Below are 18,981 nucleotides of genomic sequence, written 5' to 3'. Positions count from 1 at the left end.
TATACGCCTTTTCTACCGTAAGAATCTCCGTTGTCACGATAACGTTACGAACTTTATGTACGCTGTGGGAGTACCGATTGCAGAACAAGTCTTACAACAACAGTCAGCTGTGTGATGGAGAAATCGTAGGCAACTCAGGTTGCGCCTCAAATGTAATATTTTTGTTTCATACTTTTTTACCATTGTGCGTACGTTCTTTATTAGACGTGGTGGGACATGGAGGACGATGCACCTGTCATTTATGGCCTCGAATTTCAGGTACATTACCCCACGAACGTCATCACTGTAGCATTCGGTTATCTAGCACTAGCAAATCAACTTACTAGCAACCGTTCATGCTTGCTAACTGATAAAAACGATAATTGAAAAAACGGTGAAACCTGCTTGTGACGGTAGTTAGTACCGTCTTTCTATTTTCTTTGGCTCACTTGACATGTCATCTACAGTATTGATTTGTTTCGCAGGCTCGTGCACTCACTGCACAGACCGCAGAAACGGATGCCATCCGCTTCCTTGTCGGCACACAGTCCCTGAAATTTGACAATCAGGTAAATTCAATAGCCTCTTCTCAGCCTGGGCGCGTCATGCCAGGGAATTAATTATAATCTGTTGTGGTTTAGGCCTAAATTGAAGCCTTTTGATATTGATTGTATTTTGAAGTTTGATGATAGATACAAATGAATGCAAGACTGCTCATCGGCTGGTGTAGATAGGAAGCGAGATGCTTATATCTAGGTAGGCGATATAGCCTATAACCAATTTGTGTCTCCATAGATCTTTCATCACACAAACGTGAAAATACAGTAGAACAAACAGTCTAGGCCTAATCGACAGTATAATTGTCAACAACATCTTTAGATTTTGTACAACAATAACCATGGCAGAGATTGGTAGAGAAAACCAGACCTCTGACAACAAATGACAACACAACACCAGGCTTGGGTCTCAATCATGTCTCTCTCCGCTCTGAAGGCCGGACATCTTTTATAGGTCACAATAATGTAAACACAGAAAGTGACAGGTAGTAATGGTGTTAAAACAGTCACAGAGAAAGAGATTCACAGCTCCCAGCCCGTGACCACTCTCAGGGCAGAGAGAGATCATAGGTGGAGCTCTCCCCGTCATCATCACAAGAGACGTTTACACAGTAGGCCTACTTTCTCCTGACCCCGAACATCTATTCAACCTGACAAATAGACTAAATCTACTCTTATCAATAACAAACTCACATGAGAACATACTAACTAGGATCCAATGACTAGTGGATCCAATGACGAGACTAAAGACGATTTTTGTTGGTATTGCACCTTGCGTATGCATACTCAATCGGCAGCCCTTTAGCTTAGGCGTACACGTAGCCTACTTGGCGTGAAGTTTATTTTGGCCTTTAGTGACCATGTTCAGTGGTCTGTCCACTGAACATGGTCACCGCCTGGTGGTGTCTTGTGTGTGAGCGTGCGCGTGCGCGTGCTTATTTGCTGTGAGGCTGCTGCACATCCAGGTGTGGCAGTGTGGGTAGGTCCCATTCAACAAAAGGTTCTTGTTGTTGTATGTGGGTGAGAAAAAAAACCTGCATAATTTCTTCGTATCCACAAGCATACAGAAGGGATGCTCAAGGCAAGCAAGGTCTGATTTCCTGTCATCGTCCAATTAGGATCCTTTTGGTCATAGGACTGGGCCTTTCTAATTGGCTCTATAGCTGTCAGTGTTTTCCCTAAGCTCCCTGGCCTCTTCCTCCTCCATTAACCATAATGCACTCGTGTTCAGATTTCTCCCTTTCCTCTGCGACTACACTGAGTGCCACTCCAGTCCTCGAGAGACCAATCCACATGGCGGATCAGTGGGCACGGCGTTGTGGCATTAAAAAGGGCGCTAACGAGATAAAGCGCCACACTCTGGCACCTGGCGCCTGCCGCTTACTCCTCTGGCCCGCTTAGTGTCATCTGCTGGCTAAAGAGCTTTACCAAGAGGCCTGGGAGTGGAGACCATGAGCCAGATAATTTCAATATTTTCATCCTTTCGTCTCCGTGGTCTCTCTCTCACACAGTCTCTCTCAGACAGTCTCTCTCTCTCTCTCTCTCTCTCTCTCTCTCTCTCTCTCTCTCTCTCTCTCTCTCTCTCTCTCTCTCTCTCTCTCTCTCAGACAGTCTCTCTCTCTTCTCTCCTTCCCTCTTCCGAACCTAATTAAAAGGGCTGGGAAGGAAGCCCAAGTTGCGGAGAGAGATGAGTCATCCTCTTTAGTCCCAGAATAACGGGGGATAAATCACCTGAGGGAGAGAGGGTGGAACTACTCTCCTCAGACCTCGGTCCATTCAAGGCCCTATTACCGGCACCCCCTTTTCCCTCCCACTACCCAATCCCCCCCCCCCCCCCCGCCTCCCTCTAATTACCCAACCCCCCCCCCCAACATAAAATTAGAACTTTGCATAATAATTTTTGCTCAGAGCTGTCCAAGCCAAGGTTAATATCGGCCCTGTCTGACTTTGAGGCGACTGAAGAATGCGCAGGCAACCACTCAACTCTTTCATCCTCCCTGTGCCTGTAAAAGGAGTCGAGGGGCGAGCTAGCGTACCGAGTTATTGTCCAGTGCAACCCTATTAGAAGCCCCCCCGGGTACAGTGAGACTCTGTCTTGTTGGATATATGGTTTTAATCCACCGTGGTAAACAATGATATGTAGACGTTGTGAAAAAGTATAACTCGGCTTGCTTGTTGTGCAAACTTGTCAGTGTGACTATGCTAGCCAGCTAAGCTAAATCCTTGGTATTACTTGGTTGCTAGAATAATCACATCGACAAATTACTTCTCCAGCATTATAAGTTGGACTGCATGCAGGAAATAAGATTTTTCTAAAAGACTTTAACAAAAATGTCTTTATTGATTGTGAAAAGGCTATCGACCCTTTTCTCTATTGCGGAAGGGAGGGGCCAGATGTTTAAATGTGTATAGCTCTTTTTTTTATTGACATTTTAATCTATATTTAGCATTTTTTCCACAGGTAGGCTACACATTCATTGACATAGGCTCACAGTACAACCAAACGTGCTTCCAGATTTGGCAGTTACTCTTCAAAACTTTCACAGGTGTGTGAAGAACAGGAAGTACCCTCTTGACGATACTTGAGTCCAGTCTCCTCAGTCACGTTCTCTTTCTCTCTCTCTCCCCTTCTGTTCCCCTCCTCCCATTCTCTGGCTCACTCTCTGGCTCACTCCCTTCTTCTCTCCTTCTACCCCCTCCCTGACTACATCCTGCTTTCTTTCTCTCTCCCTCCCCTCCTTTCCTTGTTTCCCTTTCCTCCCCTCCCTTCTTATTTTTTCCCCCCTTTCCTCCCACTCTTTCCATTCTTTCATTTTTTTTCTCTTTTCTCCTTCCTGCCATCCTTCTGTCTCACTCCCCTCCTCCTACCGCACTTATTTCTTCCTAATTTGCCCACTTTCTCCCCACTCCCCCTCATCCTGCTCCTCCTCCCCCTCCTCCTTCTCCTAGATCCACATCATTGACTTTGATGATGAGAATAACATCATTAATAAGAACGTCCTGCTGCATCAGGCTGGGGAGATATGGCACATCAGTGCCAGTCCAGCTGATAAAGGCCTCCTTACCACCTGCTACAACAAAAGTGAGTCCCTCTCTCTCTCTCCCTCTCCTTCTCTCTCTCTCTCTCTCTCTCTCTCTCTCTCTCTCTCTCTCTCTCTCTCTCTCTCTCTCTCTTGCTCTCTCTTGCTCTGTCTTTGTCACTATCATGCTCTCTTGTTTCTCTGTCCCTCTCTGTCTTTGTCACTCATCTCTTTCCAACTTCCGAAATAATTTGGACACGCGTGTGGCCTTTGCTCGAATACGGTCGTGCATATGGTGATCAGTGGCGACCCGAATCGGGCAGTGCTGTTTGGGAAGGGAGCCATAGCACTGCAGAAAGAGGGCATGGCGCTCGTATTAGCATGAGCTGTCATGCTGTCAGGTAGTACAAGATAGTCCCTATTGTGCCCAGGCAGATATGTGATGTGTCAAAGGGCACGATCAAAGAAATGTAATTAGACTTCCGATCGAGCAGGGGAAAGCAGTTCCCGCTCACATCGCCTAGTACCCAGTCCTCCTGTGGCTAGAGTGGAGCCCTGTTGGCTAGAACATCAGAGGAGATAGTTTGTGTGTGTGGGTGGGTGGGTGGCAGTAGATAGCCTGTACTGAGTGGGAGATTAGGGTGGAACCGGGTAGCATGGGTAGGCGTAAAGGCTTATGTAGACCTCTGGGGGCAGCGGAGGACCACAGGGTTGTACACACAGTCACATGCAGAGGGACACAAAGACGCTAGCTCTCTTTCCTGCTCTCTCTTTTCTCTCCTCCTCTCATGCCTCGGTTGAATTCCGCTTCACAAACCTCAGGTAACAGGATGACGGCTATTCTGGACTGGGTAACATCTCCAAAAATCCGACTAGCCACGCTTGCACACGGGGGGGAAAATGCGCCGACCCTTGCATACTCATGCACAAAGAACACACACACAGGGAAACATGAGTAAACACACAAACACACACTGGGAAACATGAGTACACGCACACTGGGAAACATGAGTACACACACACAGGGAAACATGAGTACACACACACACAGTTAACCAGTATAATGCTTTACTTCAGGGCATGTCATTGTTTACCCTCCCCTCACTGCTCTGAGGCTTGAATTGTCATTTAATTTGGATAAAGAACCCATCTGGATGAATAGCCAGAACACACACAATATAAAGGCTGATTTTGAATGAAAATGTTCATTTCTACTGGCCCCTCCATAATTTACAGACTCACTCACTCTCTATTTCACTCGGTATGTTTCACTCAATAATTCATTCCCTGCTGTAACCCTGGGTTGGTTTCCTTGCCTCCTCCAGCCAGTGACAGTCGCGTGGTGACGTGCGGCGCGGTGTGGCGGATGCCACCTGAGTGGGAGTCAGGCAGCCACGAGTCCCCCGACGACTCCTCCCACAACCCCCAGACGCTGGAGCTCCTCTGTCACCTTGACAACAGCGCCCACGGCAACGCCGCCTGGTAGGTACCCACACAGTGCAGTCTGTTCGACATCCTCAGGTGTGGGGAATGCAAGTAGCAGGCAGCTACCACTGTGTACACACTATTCTTTCCTCTTATTTTTATATTTATATATTTTTCTTCTGTTTCTCCTCCTCTACCTTTTCATAAATTCTCCTGGTATTACACATCTTTTCATCTCTTTGTCTCTCAACTCCCCCCCTCTCCTCATTGTTATCTCCTGCTGATACCGTCTTTTCCTTTCCTCCGCTCTCTCTCCCTCTATTCACGTATCTGTCTCTTTCTCCCTTTCTCTCTCTCTGTCTCTCTCTCTCTCCCTATTTCTCTTATTCCTGCCATCTCTCTCTTTACATAGGACTGAGCATCTGGGGGCACATCTTGGTGTTTTGTAAATGATAGTGTCTACTGTCGCACACACCTCAGTCAGTGCAGCCGTGTCCATGCTCAGCCCGGCTCCACTGTTACAGCACTGTACAGCCGTGTCCCACTGTCGAACTGCACAGTTTCGTCCATGGAAATCTTATCTGAACTCCCCATTTTAGACCTCTGTTCATGGGCTTCCTCATTTGTGCCGGATTTCATGTGTTTACGTGTGCGGGATGTGTGTGTGTGGACGTGTGTACGTGTGTGTGTGTGTTTGTACCTGTGTGTGTGTGTGTGCTTGTCATGGGGCTGGCATGGTTCCGAGGGCAGATCAGGTGGAGCCCTGGGGTGGAGATTGATGGTTGGGGTGTCTGCAGCCTCCCCATCCTGCCTCCGAGATCCAACCCACTCAAGGGCGTGTGTGTGTGTGTGTGTGTGTGCTATCTGTTTGTGATGTGAGGTTTGTAGCCTCTGCTTTGTAGTATTGGCTCTGTGAGATGGATGGCTCTGGTCTGGTGCCCACCTCGTCCATCTTCTCCAGGCTCCAGCCCCCGCTTTCTCTGACAATACTGGCAGGGAGCACAGCACCAGCAGGTGTGTGTGTGTGTGTGTGTGTGTATATTAGACGTGTACATGTGTGTGAAAGATGACTTTGATCTTAGTATGAAAGTGTGAATGAAAGTGAATAATGGCCTATATGGACCCTATTTGAAGACTATGTAAAAAGAGATTGTGTGTGCACCAGCTGGAGATTGCTTTTGTGTGTCTTTGTTTGTTTGTTGTCACATGTTCAGTTGTGTGCAAAATTCCCATCCTTTTTATATATATATATATATATATACTTTTATTTTTTTACGACAAATTATTTTCTTCTGCTTCCAAAATACCTTTGTGTTTGGAAGGGCCAGTATTTGAGACAGTGCCCTGTTAGGAGGCACCCTTCTCATGGAACAGTAGACACAACAGAAAGAGAATGCCTTGAAACAATTTTCTTTCTGTGGCGCTTACGTGTTTTTTTTCCTACTTTGGGGGTGGGGGGGTGTAGAGAGGCGCCTTGTTTCGATTGGAAGCCGAGCGCATTGAGAGAATCGATTCCCATTGCGCTATTCGGGGCCAATCAGATCTCTGTGGAGCACCCAGGAGGGATTGTGAAGGCTCAACTGGCTCTGCTTCTAATCTCCACGGCAGGGTGTGACAGTGGCAGGTGTAAAGTGTGTGTTTTTTTGTATACTTGTGTGAGTCTTTGTGTGTTGGTGTCTTGGCAATCACAGGGTGTGTTTTGCAATGGGAGGGTGTGCGGGCTGGATCAGTGGAGCCCTATGGGAGCCCAGACACACAGTCAGATGTAGGTCAGTCAATAGCAACAGCAATGTGAGGGGCTGAGGAGACCTGTCTTCAAACACCTCTAGAATTGGACACGTTAACTCTGCATGGGTGATTTGAACCTGCTCACACACATGCGCGCAAACACACACACCCAACCATAGCACACTCATTCTTTCGAATGGTCTATTTTCATCTCTGTCCTTTTATTTGAAGTATTAGTATATTTACCTGCCCCTCACTCTTTCCCTCCTTTGTCTCGTTCACTATATATATATATATATTATACTGTACAATCATCCTCCTCACTAAATCTCAAACCCATCTCTAAAAGTAAATCATTTGCCCCATAATCCACTACTGCACCACCTCCAACCTTCTTTTTTTCCTCAATTCCCCAAAGCAGCTCAATCAAGTATCAGTGTTTTTTTTTTTCTTCCACAAATGCCGTTCAGAATCCTTATCCAAGCCTTGGCTGTTCTTCTCCGATTCCAAGTGAATGCGAAGCCAAACACGGGATAATCAATTGGACCACAGAAGATGGGAGGAGCTGTCGTGTCTCCCCAATGGGGTCGAAGATATATGGGCCTCTAAAACCCCCAGCACTCCCCGGGTGTATTTGCATGCAGGCCTCTAACCAGACGCAGCACAATAGCAAGTTCATTGGGTGGCTCAAGGTCAAAAGCGCATAAGTTATGTGGTTTAATGGCGTCATAACGCATGCATATTGGAAGTCGCCGACTCTTTTCTCTCCCCCTCTCGCTCTCTCCATCCCTCCGTTACTCTCCCTCTCTCTCTCTCTCTCTCTCTCTCTCACTCTTTGTTGCATGAATGAATTGAAAGTGTTGACAGGGGGACGTGAAAAAGTGTGAATATTGTTCGGTATGAATAGAGCCGTGTCTATGTGAACGAGGGAGAGAGAGAGAGAGAGACGCAGAGGGAAACGGGAGCCTAGATAGATGGAGTAATAGACGGATGAAGAGAAAGGCAGGATTAGAGATGTGGGGATACTGCAGTATCTCCTCCCCCCGGATTGAAATGAGGTACAGTTTGTGTGTGTGTCACGCCTATGACTCCCTGCACCTTGAGAGAGCAGTAAAAACTGTCCCTCACCGACCACGGATTTACAACTCCTATAAACACTTCCCTCGTCATCCCTCCCTTCTTTCCCCTTCCCTCCTCTCCCTTAAAAGTTTTGATGCATATTACAGGCTTAGACTGAACAATATGCTACTTCAACTCCTCAATCTCAACTCCCTACATACACCCACTGGACTGGGTTCACGGTGTGTGGCTGTGTTGGCAAATTACATTTACATTTAGTCATTTAGCAGACGCTCTTATCCAGAGCGACTTACAGTAAGTACAGGGACATTCCCCCGAGGCAAGTCACTTCCTTTACCAGCCAATTTCCACAGACAGGAATCTGAAACTTGGTAGCTACATGACAATACTTGACAACATTGGTGTGTGTGTCTACGGGCATGTGTGTGTGTGTGTGTGTGTGTGTGTGTATGTGTGCAGGCGTCTGTGTGTGGCGTGTTGCTTTAGTAAGTAAATCCACCACTGTCTTGTTTTCCTTTGCTGCAGTGTCATCTGGGAGCCTATGGGAGACGGCAAGCGTGTGATCTCTCTGGCTGATAACCACGCTCTGCTGTGGGACCTTCAGGAGAGTTCCACCCAGGCCACGGTAAGATGCTCTCACGCACACACACACTGGTAGCCTGCAGTCAAGCCTTACATATGAGCTCTGACTTGGCAACATGTTCTCCATCTCTCTCCCACACACATACACACACACACACACACACACACACATGACTGTATTGCGCTGTAGCCAAGTGTCATTATTTGATAACCACCCTATCTTCTGGTCTTATCACACATGCACACCTTCCCTTACCGCCCTCACCGAGATCAACCGATACCATTCCCAAGACTTACACGCAAACTCACACACATACTGTTATTGGCCAAGTTTCAACCAGCCATTTTTGTCAGTTCAACTGGTCACAGAGAGGGCCTCTGTTGCCTTGTCTTAAAAACGTTCACCAACTAACTGTTATGTTCATGTTTTTTTTTGAACATAGAGTTAGATGGGTAGTTTGGAAACGCAAGACTTCTTCTGTGTTCACTCTGTTAGCCTCTCCTGACCACTACCGTACCTCTGCATTTTCAATGCTCGTGGTTATAGAGAGGACATTTAGACTGCACGCGTGCATGTGTGTGGTCAGTTAATGTTCCATTAGCCGCTAGCTAGCCGCAGTCATGAATAATGGGGACAGTGGTCATTAGTAATTAATGCTTTCGAAGGAGGATTGGCACAGGGCACCCAGGTCACAGTCCCTATAGGACATAACCCCAGACTTGACATTTGTGAGAGATGGGTGTGTGTGTGTGCGCGTACGTGTTTGCCCACTAAGGCAAACCTGCGAAAAATCACTACCGTCTCCGAGGTGTTATCGGGCCACACACATATTTGCAAACATGGCTGTTACACGTACTTACTTGCCAATGCAAGTGTGTGCACTTGCGTGGGTGCGTTTAACCGTGCATCCATGAATATAAATCTCTGTATCCTTCTGATGTGTTTGCGTGCATGTACACGTGTCTCTGGCTGTCTTGCATTTGATTGAGTTCACAGCTAGGAATATTTGCAATCCGGGTGTCTGTCGAACACCTGTGTGCGTGTGACTGTCTGTGTGTTTGTGGAGGTCTCTCCCCCAAGCGTATTGCTGCCCCCCCTCGCCCCTGTGCAGTGACACCAGTGTCAGCCTGGTCTGAGGAGCTGGGAGCTATCGAGTGACAGAGTCCACCCTGGGCACAGCAGCCATTAAAAATGGAGTGAGAGCACAGGGGTGAACAAGGGAGGGGGAGGGGAGGGAGGGAGGCATGGACAGAAGGGGAAGGAGGGACTGGAGCGGAGGGAAGGGCAGGGCAGGGAGCTGTGCGGTGCCTGGCAGCTAAGACGGATTCCTTCAGTGCTGATGAGAATGCTAATCCTCTTCTCTCGATCCCTCTCCACACCTCTCCCTCCCTCCTTCCTTCCTACATCTGCTCCCTCCATCCCTCCATCCCTCCATCCCAAGAGCTCGTGCTGATGTGTTCATCTCAGGCCTGTCCAGCTGCAGCATGGATTTGTCTGTCTCAGGGGTCTGGGGTGGATTAACTGTGTGCGTGTGAGAGAGAGAGAGAGAGAGTGTGTGTGTGTGTGTGTACGCGGCTCATCAATTAGAAACGCTGCCGGATTTGAGTGAGAACATCTCCTCCGGCTTACAGCACACCCACACACTTCATCCTGCCTGTCTACACACACACACACACACACACACTCACCATACACACACACACACTCACCAGGTGATCCGTTTATCTGTCAGGTGGAGTCTTAATCAACAGAAGACAGTGTGAGTTAACCAGTGTACCTTTAAACCAGCAGTGTGAGTTAACCAGTGTACCTTTAAACCAGCAGTTTGAGTTGACCAGTGTTCCTTTAAACCAGCTGTATGAGTTAACCAGTGTACCTTTAAGCCTGAAGTTTTACCAGTGTGTCTTTAAACCAGCAGTGTGAGTTCACCAGTGTACCTTTAAACCTGCAGTATCAACAGTGTGTCTTTAGACCAGCTGTATGAGTTTACTGCTGTGCCTTTAAACCTGCAGTGTCACGAGTGTGTCCTTAAAGATCCTGTAAAGTGGAATTGAAAACTAGTTTTAAGTTCACCACACCACAGAAGAATGTGTTATTAACTACCCATCCAAATTCAAATGAAAAAAAACACAGACAAGTATGTTAAATTAGGCTTTGAAATCTTGAGAAAATCCCTCGCCCCTCGCTGCCTACCTACGACCCAGATAATGGACGCTACGTCAAGCCGAACAAAACAGTATAGAATTTGAATTTATTTGTTCAATGAGTGAAACATACAGATGCATATCAATGAATTGTTCCCCTGAGCTGTAACACAGGAGTAAAAATGGACACCAGAAACAGCAGACAGTGAGCTCTCCAACTACTTCTAGCACATTAGCTAGGCTACCATTTCACCAAAATACCATCATTCTACACCGAGTAGCCTAATATCAAGTTAACGGTTTTCACTAACTCATAGAAGAGATACCTCTGGAAAAGTTATCTAGTATAATTATAACAAGCACACAGAACTGAGGGCGATGCTCGGTACGGCTCCGCGCTGCAAGAGAAGCCGTGTGTCCCTGAACCCCGTCTGTCTCTGGTCCATGTTAAAATTATCCGCCTTGAAATGGTCACTGTAGAGGCGGCTGTTGGAGTTTATCCAAAGCTTTCCATCAGCGTGGCTCTTCACAAAATCAATCCACCTATTTTTCCTTTCCTCATCACTAGGGAAATTAAATAGCGTTGCAGCGCAGCGGAAGTTCTTGAATCCAGGGAAGATGCAGTTGCGGGTGGAGGGAGACATCCTGAAGCTAGCTAACTAGCTGATGTAGGCTACAATGAAAGTACAGCAGGAGGAGCCATTCAGTGATCTGACGTTGATGGGTCAAAATGACGTAGATAGGTAATTTTTTGGTTCCGGCCATTAAAACCTGATCTGAAAAAGGAAGAGAAACTGTTCTACGGTCTAACTCCACATTTCAGTGCGACAAAGTTTTTGCGCTTTGCACATGCTTTCAGGAACTCATTTCACACGTATATACTGTACTGAGAAGCAAATCATGGAATTTGCTTTACAGGATCTTTAAACCAGCAGTATCACCAGTGTACCTTTTAAACCTGCAATATTAATTTACCATGGTACCTTTAAACCTGCAGTATGACTTTACCATCGTACCTTTAAACCTGCAGTATGACTTTACCATGGTACCTTTAAACCTGCAGTATTACTAGTTTATCTTTAAAACCTGATGTATGGGTTTACCAGTGTGCCTTTAAACTAGCCATATGCTGCATGGGTTAACCAGAGTGCCTTTAAACTAGCCATATGCTGCATGGGTTAACCAGAGTGCCTTTCAACTAGCCATATGCTGTATGGGTTAAGCAGAGTGCCTTTAAACTAGCCATATGCTGTATGGGTTTGCTAGTGTATTTGGTAGCACTTTACAGATATGATACAATAATAAATGGGTAGTATTGTGGTAATAAATGAATAGTATTGTGGTAATAAGTATACTATTATTATACTTATGAGCATAGAGCACACTATTATTGTACTTATGAGCACACAGCACACTATTATCATGCTTATGAGCACAGCACACCATTATAATACTTATGAGCATACAGTACACTAATACAGTTTTTCTCAATTCTTTTGTCACATTTTTCCATTCACAGTTTACTTTTTCAAAACTGCGAGTAGTTAGGGAATCGGGCTAGTAATCAGAAGGTTGCCGGTTTGATTCCTGGCTGTGCAAAATGACGTTGTGTCCTTGGACAAGGCACTTCACCCTACTTGGCTCAGGGGAATGTCCCTGTACTTACTGTAAGTCGCTCTGGATAAGAGCGTCTGCTAAATGACAAAATGTAAATGTAACAGAAGACAAAATGACCAAAACACCATATGATGTTTGCAGAATGTTACCACCTTCTCAAAACTTGTCACACACCCATCAAAACCAAACATTTCCATCAAAACCTACAATTTGTGCTCAATTGAAAATGTATGTTTTCAAATGTTTTTAACAATGGATAACAGAATTGAAACTACAGCTATCAATATCAACCTCTGCAACCATCACTTCAACTTTTGTGCAGCACCCTCACAGTATTGACTGTTTTACCACTGACAACATACTATAATTTGGGTTTTGTACTGAGCACTCTAACTTAGGGTATGTACTGTCAGAAAGTATTTGAAATCTGAAAATTTGCATACAGTAAAATATTGTAGTTCTGTTTTTGTATTGCTAAATACTGTAAAAGATATTCTAAACAAGGACCTGTCAACACCATTGATTTACATGTGTTCTACTGTGTACAAAATGGCAAAGATTCTGACACAAAATATTTATTGCAGTCATTTTTCCACATCACATGTAAATACTGTAAGAAGTCAAAATGACAGGCTTCAATATACAGTAAAAAATTCAAATCTGTTCTGCAGTGAACATTCTCCCCCTGCCACCAGTGTGGGCCAATGTGTTGATTCTGTAAAAATAGTGCAATAGGCTGTAAATACTGTAAATATACAGTAATCAGAATTCTACTGTATATTTATTAAATTACTTTAGTGAAATTACAGTACTGCATTGTATTGTGGCAACACACTTTACAGAAGTAAAAAAATGGTTGTTGTCAATAGAGTGCAAAAACAGTGAAACAAAGTACAGTAAAAAAAATACAGTACCTCTACTATGGCCTCGTCCTTGTCCTCGTCCAAGTCCTTGCTGAGGTTGTTGGTGGCGGCCTCCTTGATCCATGCTTGGTATCAAAAGAGGTCTATTGACCTCTTTTATAGGTTGAGAACTACTTGATTAATTGTGCACAGAGAGTTCACACAATCCATCTGATGTGTTCACAGGTAGCAGAGAGTTCACAGGTAATCTGGGACATTGGGTAATGTGGGACACCTAAACCCCAGCGCGTTTTCTTCCCTGCTATGACAATGTCTAGTCTACAGAACTTTGACTCTAGGTTCAGGCAGGAGGACTCAGTAGTGTTGTTTACTTGATACTTTATTTCACACGATACGATACATTATTGTAATATTTGATTTGGCGTATGGTTGTGCTCGCAGCGGCTCCCTGCCGCACCCAACGGAGACACCGTCTCCTGAGACACCGTCTCGACATCCGGGCAGAGAGCAGCGAACGCATTTCCCCTGAGGAAGAAGAAAGGAGAAGAACCAGACAAAGGGTGGAGGCCGGGGAGGCGGAGGCCGCAGGAGACCGAGAGATTCTGTGTCGCACTAGCAATGCAAGTGCCGGGATCCCTGCGATATACCCCGCCCTATTAGGAAGGTGTGCCCTGACGCGTAATGATGGGTTGCTAGCGACGCGCTAGGTCTTGCGTCCCCTGCATGAACCAGCTCCGCTTGATTTAGCATGGATGTTATGTGACTGAAATCACAAGACGTGATTGGTGTGGTGTCACAGAAAAGCTCAGGGCACCAGTTAATCAGGAAGCACCGTTGAGAAAATGCATGCAAAAAAATTCCCATATTACCCGAATTCACCACATCTTAACTAAGCACCTTAAGACTTATTATCACAATACTACCCACTTATTACCACAATACTACCCACATATCACCACAATACTACCCACATATCACCACAATACTACCCACATATCACCACAATACTACCCACATATCACCACAATACTACCCACATATCACCACAATACTACCCACATATCACCACAATACTACCCACATATCACCACAATACTACCCACATATCACCACAATACTACCCACATATCACCACAATACTACCCACATATCACCACAATACTACCCACATATCACCACAATACTACCCAAAGCTGCTCTATGAACATGTGGCTCTACTAAATGTACCACTCACCCCTTTATTAACTATTCTCCTACCATAAACACAGACACATGTCAAATATCATGTTTCGTTTTCATTTTAGGAGATTGGAGACTTGGATCCTGTGTTGATCGTTTTGATCATTGTAGCCCTGTTTGATGATCCATGCTTTAAGGGTGTTGTGATCAGCAGTTGTCATGACATTCTTACCTTGAAGCAGGTTGAACCATTTCTCTACCATCTTTTCTGAATGTTGCTGGAAACTATTTTTAAACATCTCAAGCCTGGTTTGACTTTTGTTGTTGTTCTGGAAGTCTTTGAAGTTCTTGGTAGTACATAACATGACTCTGGGCATTGCACCTAGGATGGTCAGTTTGAAGGTGCCAACAACATCATCCGTGCTTATTGCAGTAGCTAAGCTATTCCTGAAGTTTTGTGATTTTGTACTAGGAAACTCACGATGTTCTTCTGCAGGCACGTAAACGGTAGGAAGGTTAGGGCCATGATATTTCTTCACACGAGGGATAAGATCGGTATTCAGAGGAGAGGAGTTTGTTGCCACTTCAAGCATGGATTTAGCTAGTTTGCTGTTCTGGTTAGATTGTATAGCTGCCAATATACTATTCACTGGTGGCTGGTGATCTGCATTGATGAACTGTCCAATACCAGGATTTTTAATTGCATATGCTTTCCACTGTCTGTATAAACGGACTTTTCCAACTTCGTTCCTGAGCACATTTTTGCTTTCTTTTGCGGCCTTTTTTGCTTTTGCAGCTCCCTCTGCCATGTACCAGTCCCCTCCTCTGATTCCTTCTGTCCACTCTTTGCGCTTGATGAAAGGCTCCCATTGGTCTGGGTGTTCCAGGAGGGTGTCGGCCTCCACGGATCGGAGGCGGTCTGCTTCCGAAGCGATCTCCTCATCACCAGCTTCTGGTTTCTTGCCCCGCGCAAAAGCGTGAAACAGGCAGCTCTTGCCTTCGCTGGTTACCCCCATTGTCTGATTATTGATGAGCACATCGTAATGGCCGTCAGGGTACCGGTCACTCTTTGGTCTGTAGATCAGTGTCACAGTTTGACTAGCAGGTTTAGTGCCTGGGTTCAGCTCCTGAATTTTGACAAGCTTGCCATGGCTGTCTGGTGTCAGGACAACAACCTTCGTACCAGTTGTTTCTGACAGGACTCTGATATCGAGAATGGTGCCTGCTGTTGTTGGGTTCCTGATCTTCTCAGCATGTGACTGTGTGTGTTTACCTGACTCTCCTGCACGTTTTTGTTTAGAATTCAGGTCTCCTGGCATGTATGCAATGTATCTGTTGTTTTGTCCGGCTTTGAGTTTCTTCTCTGTTCTGTCACTCTTTAAGCCTGTTCTTACATAATGGCCAATGATGCCATTTACTTTGCCTTGGACACGAGATACAAGGTGACTGGAGAACTTCTGTTGGAACACTTCTACCAATGCATCGGCTAATAAAGCACTGATGGAGTCGGCTAAATCCCGCTTGAATTCATTCAGCATCTCTGTTTCTGAAGTAGACAGCTCATTTTCCCTCACTCTCTCTGACAAACCTTTTTCTGTTTTAAATGTGTTCAGCTCTTCATGAAGGTTTGAGAAAAACTTGTCTGAGAGTCTGAGCACTGTACGGATGGCATCTGCTGCCAGTGACGTCATATGGATGGCTTGGATGGCGGTCAGAATTGCCAATGTTTTGCCTTTGGCTTCTGATGTAGCCCTGTCAATCACTGTGGAGAGGGATGAGTTGAGCTTGTTCTGCCAGCTGAGGTCTGCGTAGAATGGCTGTAATGCAGTTTTGGTTAACTCTACGAAAATGGCCAGTAGTTTGCTCTTTCTATTCTTGTCCTGCAGGAGATCGGGTCCTTGTCGTTTATCTTCAAGGTGTGAGAGTATAATGGAGTCTACTAAGGCTGCCAAGGGCTCTTTTTTCAAGTTGGATTTCACAGCATCAACAATTCCCTTTTTCACCGCATTTTTGATACTATTTAGTATTTCTGTCAGTAATGCCTTTTCTGCCCACCCGAATCCATAGATAATGATTTCTTTTACCATTGTTTTTGCAGTGTGTTTTACTGTATTCTTCATATTCATCTTTGCAACAACACTAAGGCCATCTTTAGTCTGTCTAGAGAGAAACGTTGGCATTGACTTAAGTTTGCCAAATCCCTTCATCAACAGTTTAGAAGCTTTGTAGCCCTTTGCAACCAGCTTTCCAACACCAAACCCAATGAGAGATATACCAATAGAAATAGCTTTTTCTATAGCCCACGATTTCCAACTAAATTCTCCTGTCACCATGGACTCGATGCCAGAGATGCAGTCTGATATTCCTTCGACGATCAGCCCCATGCCGACTTGAGCTAATGTTCCAAACGTAAATGCAGTGAGCAGTGCCCCTCCAATTATCTGCAGAAGTCCGAGAGAGAACACCAGCAGAGCTTCCCATGGGAAACGAGGTGCCTCTTCCACAGAAAAGACGTATTGCAGACCTCGACTGTACAGATTGTAGGCCTCCACTTGGAGGTCTTCATCAGCACCTGACACCAGGGAGAACATGGGTGCTTTTTTGGCTATGGCATCTCTCCCTCTTTCTTTTATCTCCTCCAGCTTTTTGATAGCCTCACTAATGTTTTCATCGAAGCAACTGAACATGCTGCACTTGGTTATTAGTTGTTTTTCGAGGCTGGTTGGGTCACTGTTGGCTGAGTCAGCAGAGGACATTTTTACCATCTGCAGGCAGACCATGCATTCCTCACTGAGGTACGTCAGAGACTTTTGTGCTTTCCTGAGATCATCTATGGCCTTTTTGATGTAATCTCCCTTCTGCTGCTTTATAGTGCAGTACGCATGACTGTAAAAAGCTATGGCTGCCCAACTCTCATCTTTTTCCATAGCTTTTTCAAATAGCCTGGTGCTGGAATCCCATTGTTTTTTACCCAGTGCGATATTCCCAAACTTGATGTAGTGGTAAATGCTAGAACATGGTGAAGTCTGACTTTCAGATTCACTTTTTGCCAGAGACAAATCAGCTTTCAAGCTCTTTTGCAATTCAGCTCTTTTCAACTGATCAATTTCTTCAGATTTAGTTTGCAACCAAATACCCCAGAACTCATTCATGATGGCAACAACAGCTCTTTCCTCATCTCCATCTGTGTTCTCGTAAATGTCTTGCAGTGTTTTGCAGTAGTCTGAAAACAGGTCCTCCCGCAGTTTCATCTCAGTGACATCGTTCATCATGTCATTTATTTTTTCTGTTGCAAGTCCTTGCCTTGTTTTCTTTGCCTCCTCCAGAGAAGACACTGTCCTGAAGGACTCCTGTAGATGATCAGTGGTCATGACTACCTGAGCAGATCCAGGTTTGCCTTTGCGTGCAGTTCGGCCAAATGCCTGGAGTTCCACTCTTGAGTTCTCAGAAAGGAAGGAGAGGACCACAAATAACCCCCCATTGTTGTTCACCTGTTTGGAGACCTTTATGTTTGTCCCACGCCCAGCCAGGTTTGTGGCAACAATTACATCACCGGGTAGCAGTTCCTTATCTATTTTGCTCAAACTGTCTTTGTCACTGCGGCAGTAGAGAAGGATTTCACCTGGGATGATGCTTTTCAGCTCCTCATAGATCTCTTTGGCTCTGTTGATAGTTTCACATATCACCAAGGATGCTCTTCCCTCTCTGTATGAAACTGGGGTTATTTCAGCCATAACCGCACGTTTTATTTCAGATTTCCACTCTTCAGTTGAAGTCTTCAGAGTACCTTTGACCTCAAATAATTTATTTCGGTTGAAGGTTGGCATTTTGCAGGCCATCAAATTTGTATATATGTCCTGCAAAAACAGCATTTCTGTTTCACTCCCAAGTGTCCCTGTTGTTCCATATATTTTCCCATGGTATTTTTCAAAAAAGGAAATGTTAGAAATGTAGTTTGTCACTGTTGAAATCGTGCTAATTTGTATTTGGTGTTTAATCTCAACAAACTGCTGTAGACCATCACCCCATTTCTTACTCAGTTCCACCATACCAGTGGATCGAAAGTCCACTGGACAGACACTGTCATTTTCTACAACATACTCATGCCCTTGCTTCAGTCTCATTGCCAGAAAGGCATTCTGAACCCACACTGACACTTTCTTCTCTACCAGATTTCTCAGGAATCCAGGGATGCTGATTTTGTCTTTGTTGTTTGTACATGGGGTGTACTGAAACTTCTCTGAGATTAATTCAGCAATGGGCTTGATGAGAATTTCTTCGGAATCATAGAGTGCACAACACAAGCCTTCTTCCAAAACCAGAAATTTCAGGTCTGGAACGTCCTGGTTGTTGTACGTGCTGGTCTTTCGAAGACAGAGCAATCCATTGGCATCTAATGTGTATACAGTAAAACCATAGGGGACATAGTGCTCTATTTCTTGAAAGACATCTACCACTGTGTCCTGACTCACAGTTTTCAGTTTCCTGAGAAGTTCATCTTTTTCACTTTTGAAGATATCCTCTGTAAATCCTGTTGGCACGATCTCTGATTCTTCAGCGATACGTAAAATGTCCATGGGGTCATTCATTTCAGTTCCTTCTGTGTCAATTGAGTCAAATATGGCCTTGAAGAATGAAGCTGCGGGACCCTGTACGAATGTCTGGTGTCCTGTTGACAGGAAGCCATACTGGCTGACGTGGCCCCAGATCATGGCCAGAATAATGTTCAGGTGCTGCATGGAGACCATGGGGCTGGACAGGTAGGTCAATTGCACTCCCTGATCCAGCAGCAGTGAGTCCACTTCA

At 45.3% G+C, this 18,981-nt stretch overlaps 1 protein-coding gene across 1 annotated transcript in view; it reads left to right on the top strand.

Annotated features, from left to right (window-relative positions):
* The first annotated feature begins 2 nt into the window (after window positions 1-2).
* Window positions 3-18,981, top strand: part of eipr1 (EARP complex and GARP complex interacting protein 1) — a 35,140-nt gene continuing 16,161 nt past the window's right edge. The window contains exons 1-5 of the mRNA XM_062469005.1: window positions 3-258; window positions 465-548; window positions 3,486-3,618; window positions 4,882-5,038; window positions 8,315-8,414. Of these exons, the coding sequence (XP_062324989.1) occupies window positions 217-258; window positions 465-548; window positions 3,486-3,618; window positions 4,882-5,038; window positions 8,315-8,414 (516 nt within the window). The 5' untranslated portion in view covers window positions 3-216. The remainder of the gene's footprint in view (window positions 259-464; window positions 549-3,485; window positions 3,619-4,881; window positions 5,039-8,314; window positions 8,415-18,981) is intronic.

The sequence above is a fragment of the Osmerus eperlanus genome, chromosome 9 (genome assembly GCF_963692335.1).
Source record: "Osmerus eperlanus chromosome 9, fOsmEpe2.1, whole genome shotgun sequence".
Taxonomy (NCBI): domain Eukaryota; kingdom Metazoa; phylum Chordata; class Actinopteri; order Osmeriformes; family Osmeridae; genus Osmerus; species Osmerus eperlanus.
This window is presented reverse-complemented; position numbering and strand designations above follow the sequence as displayed.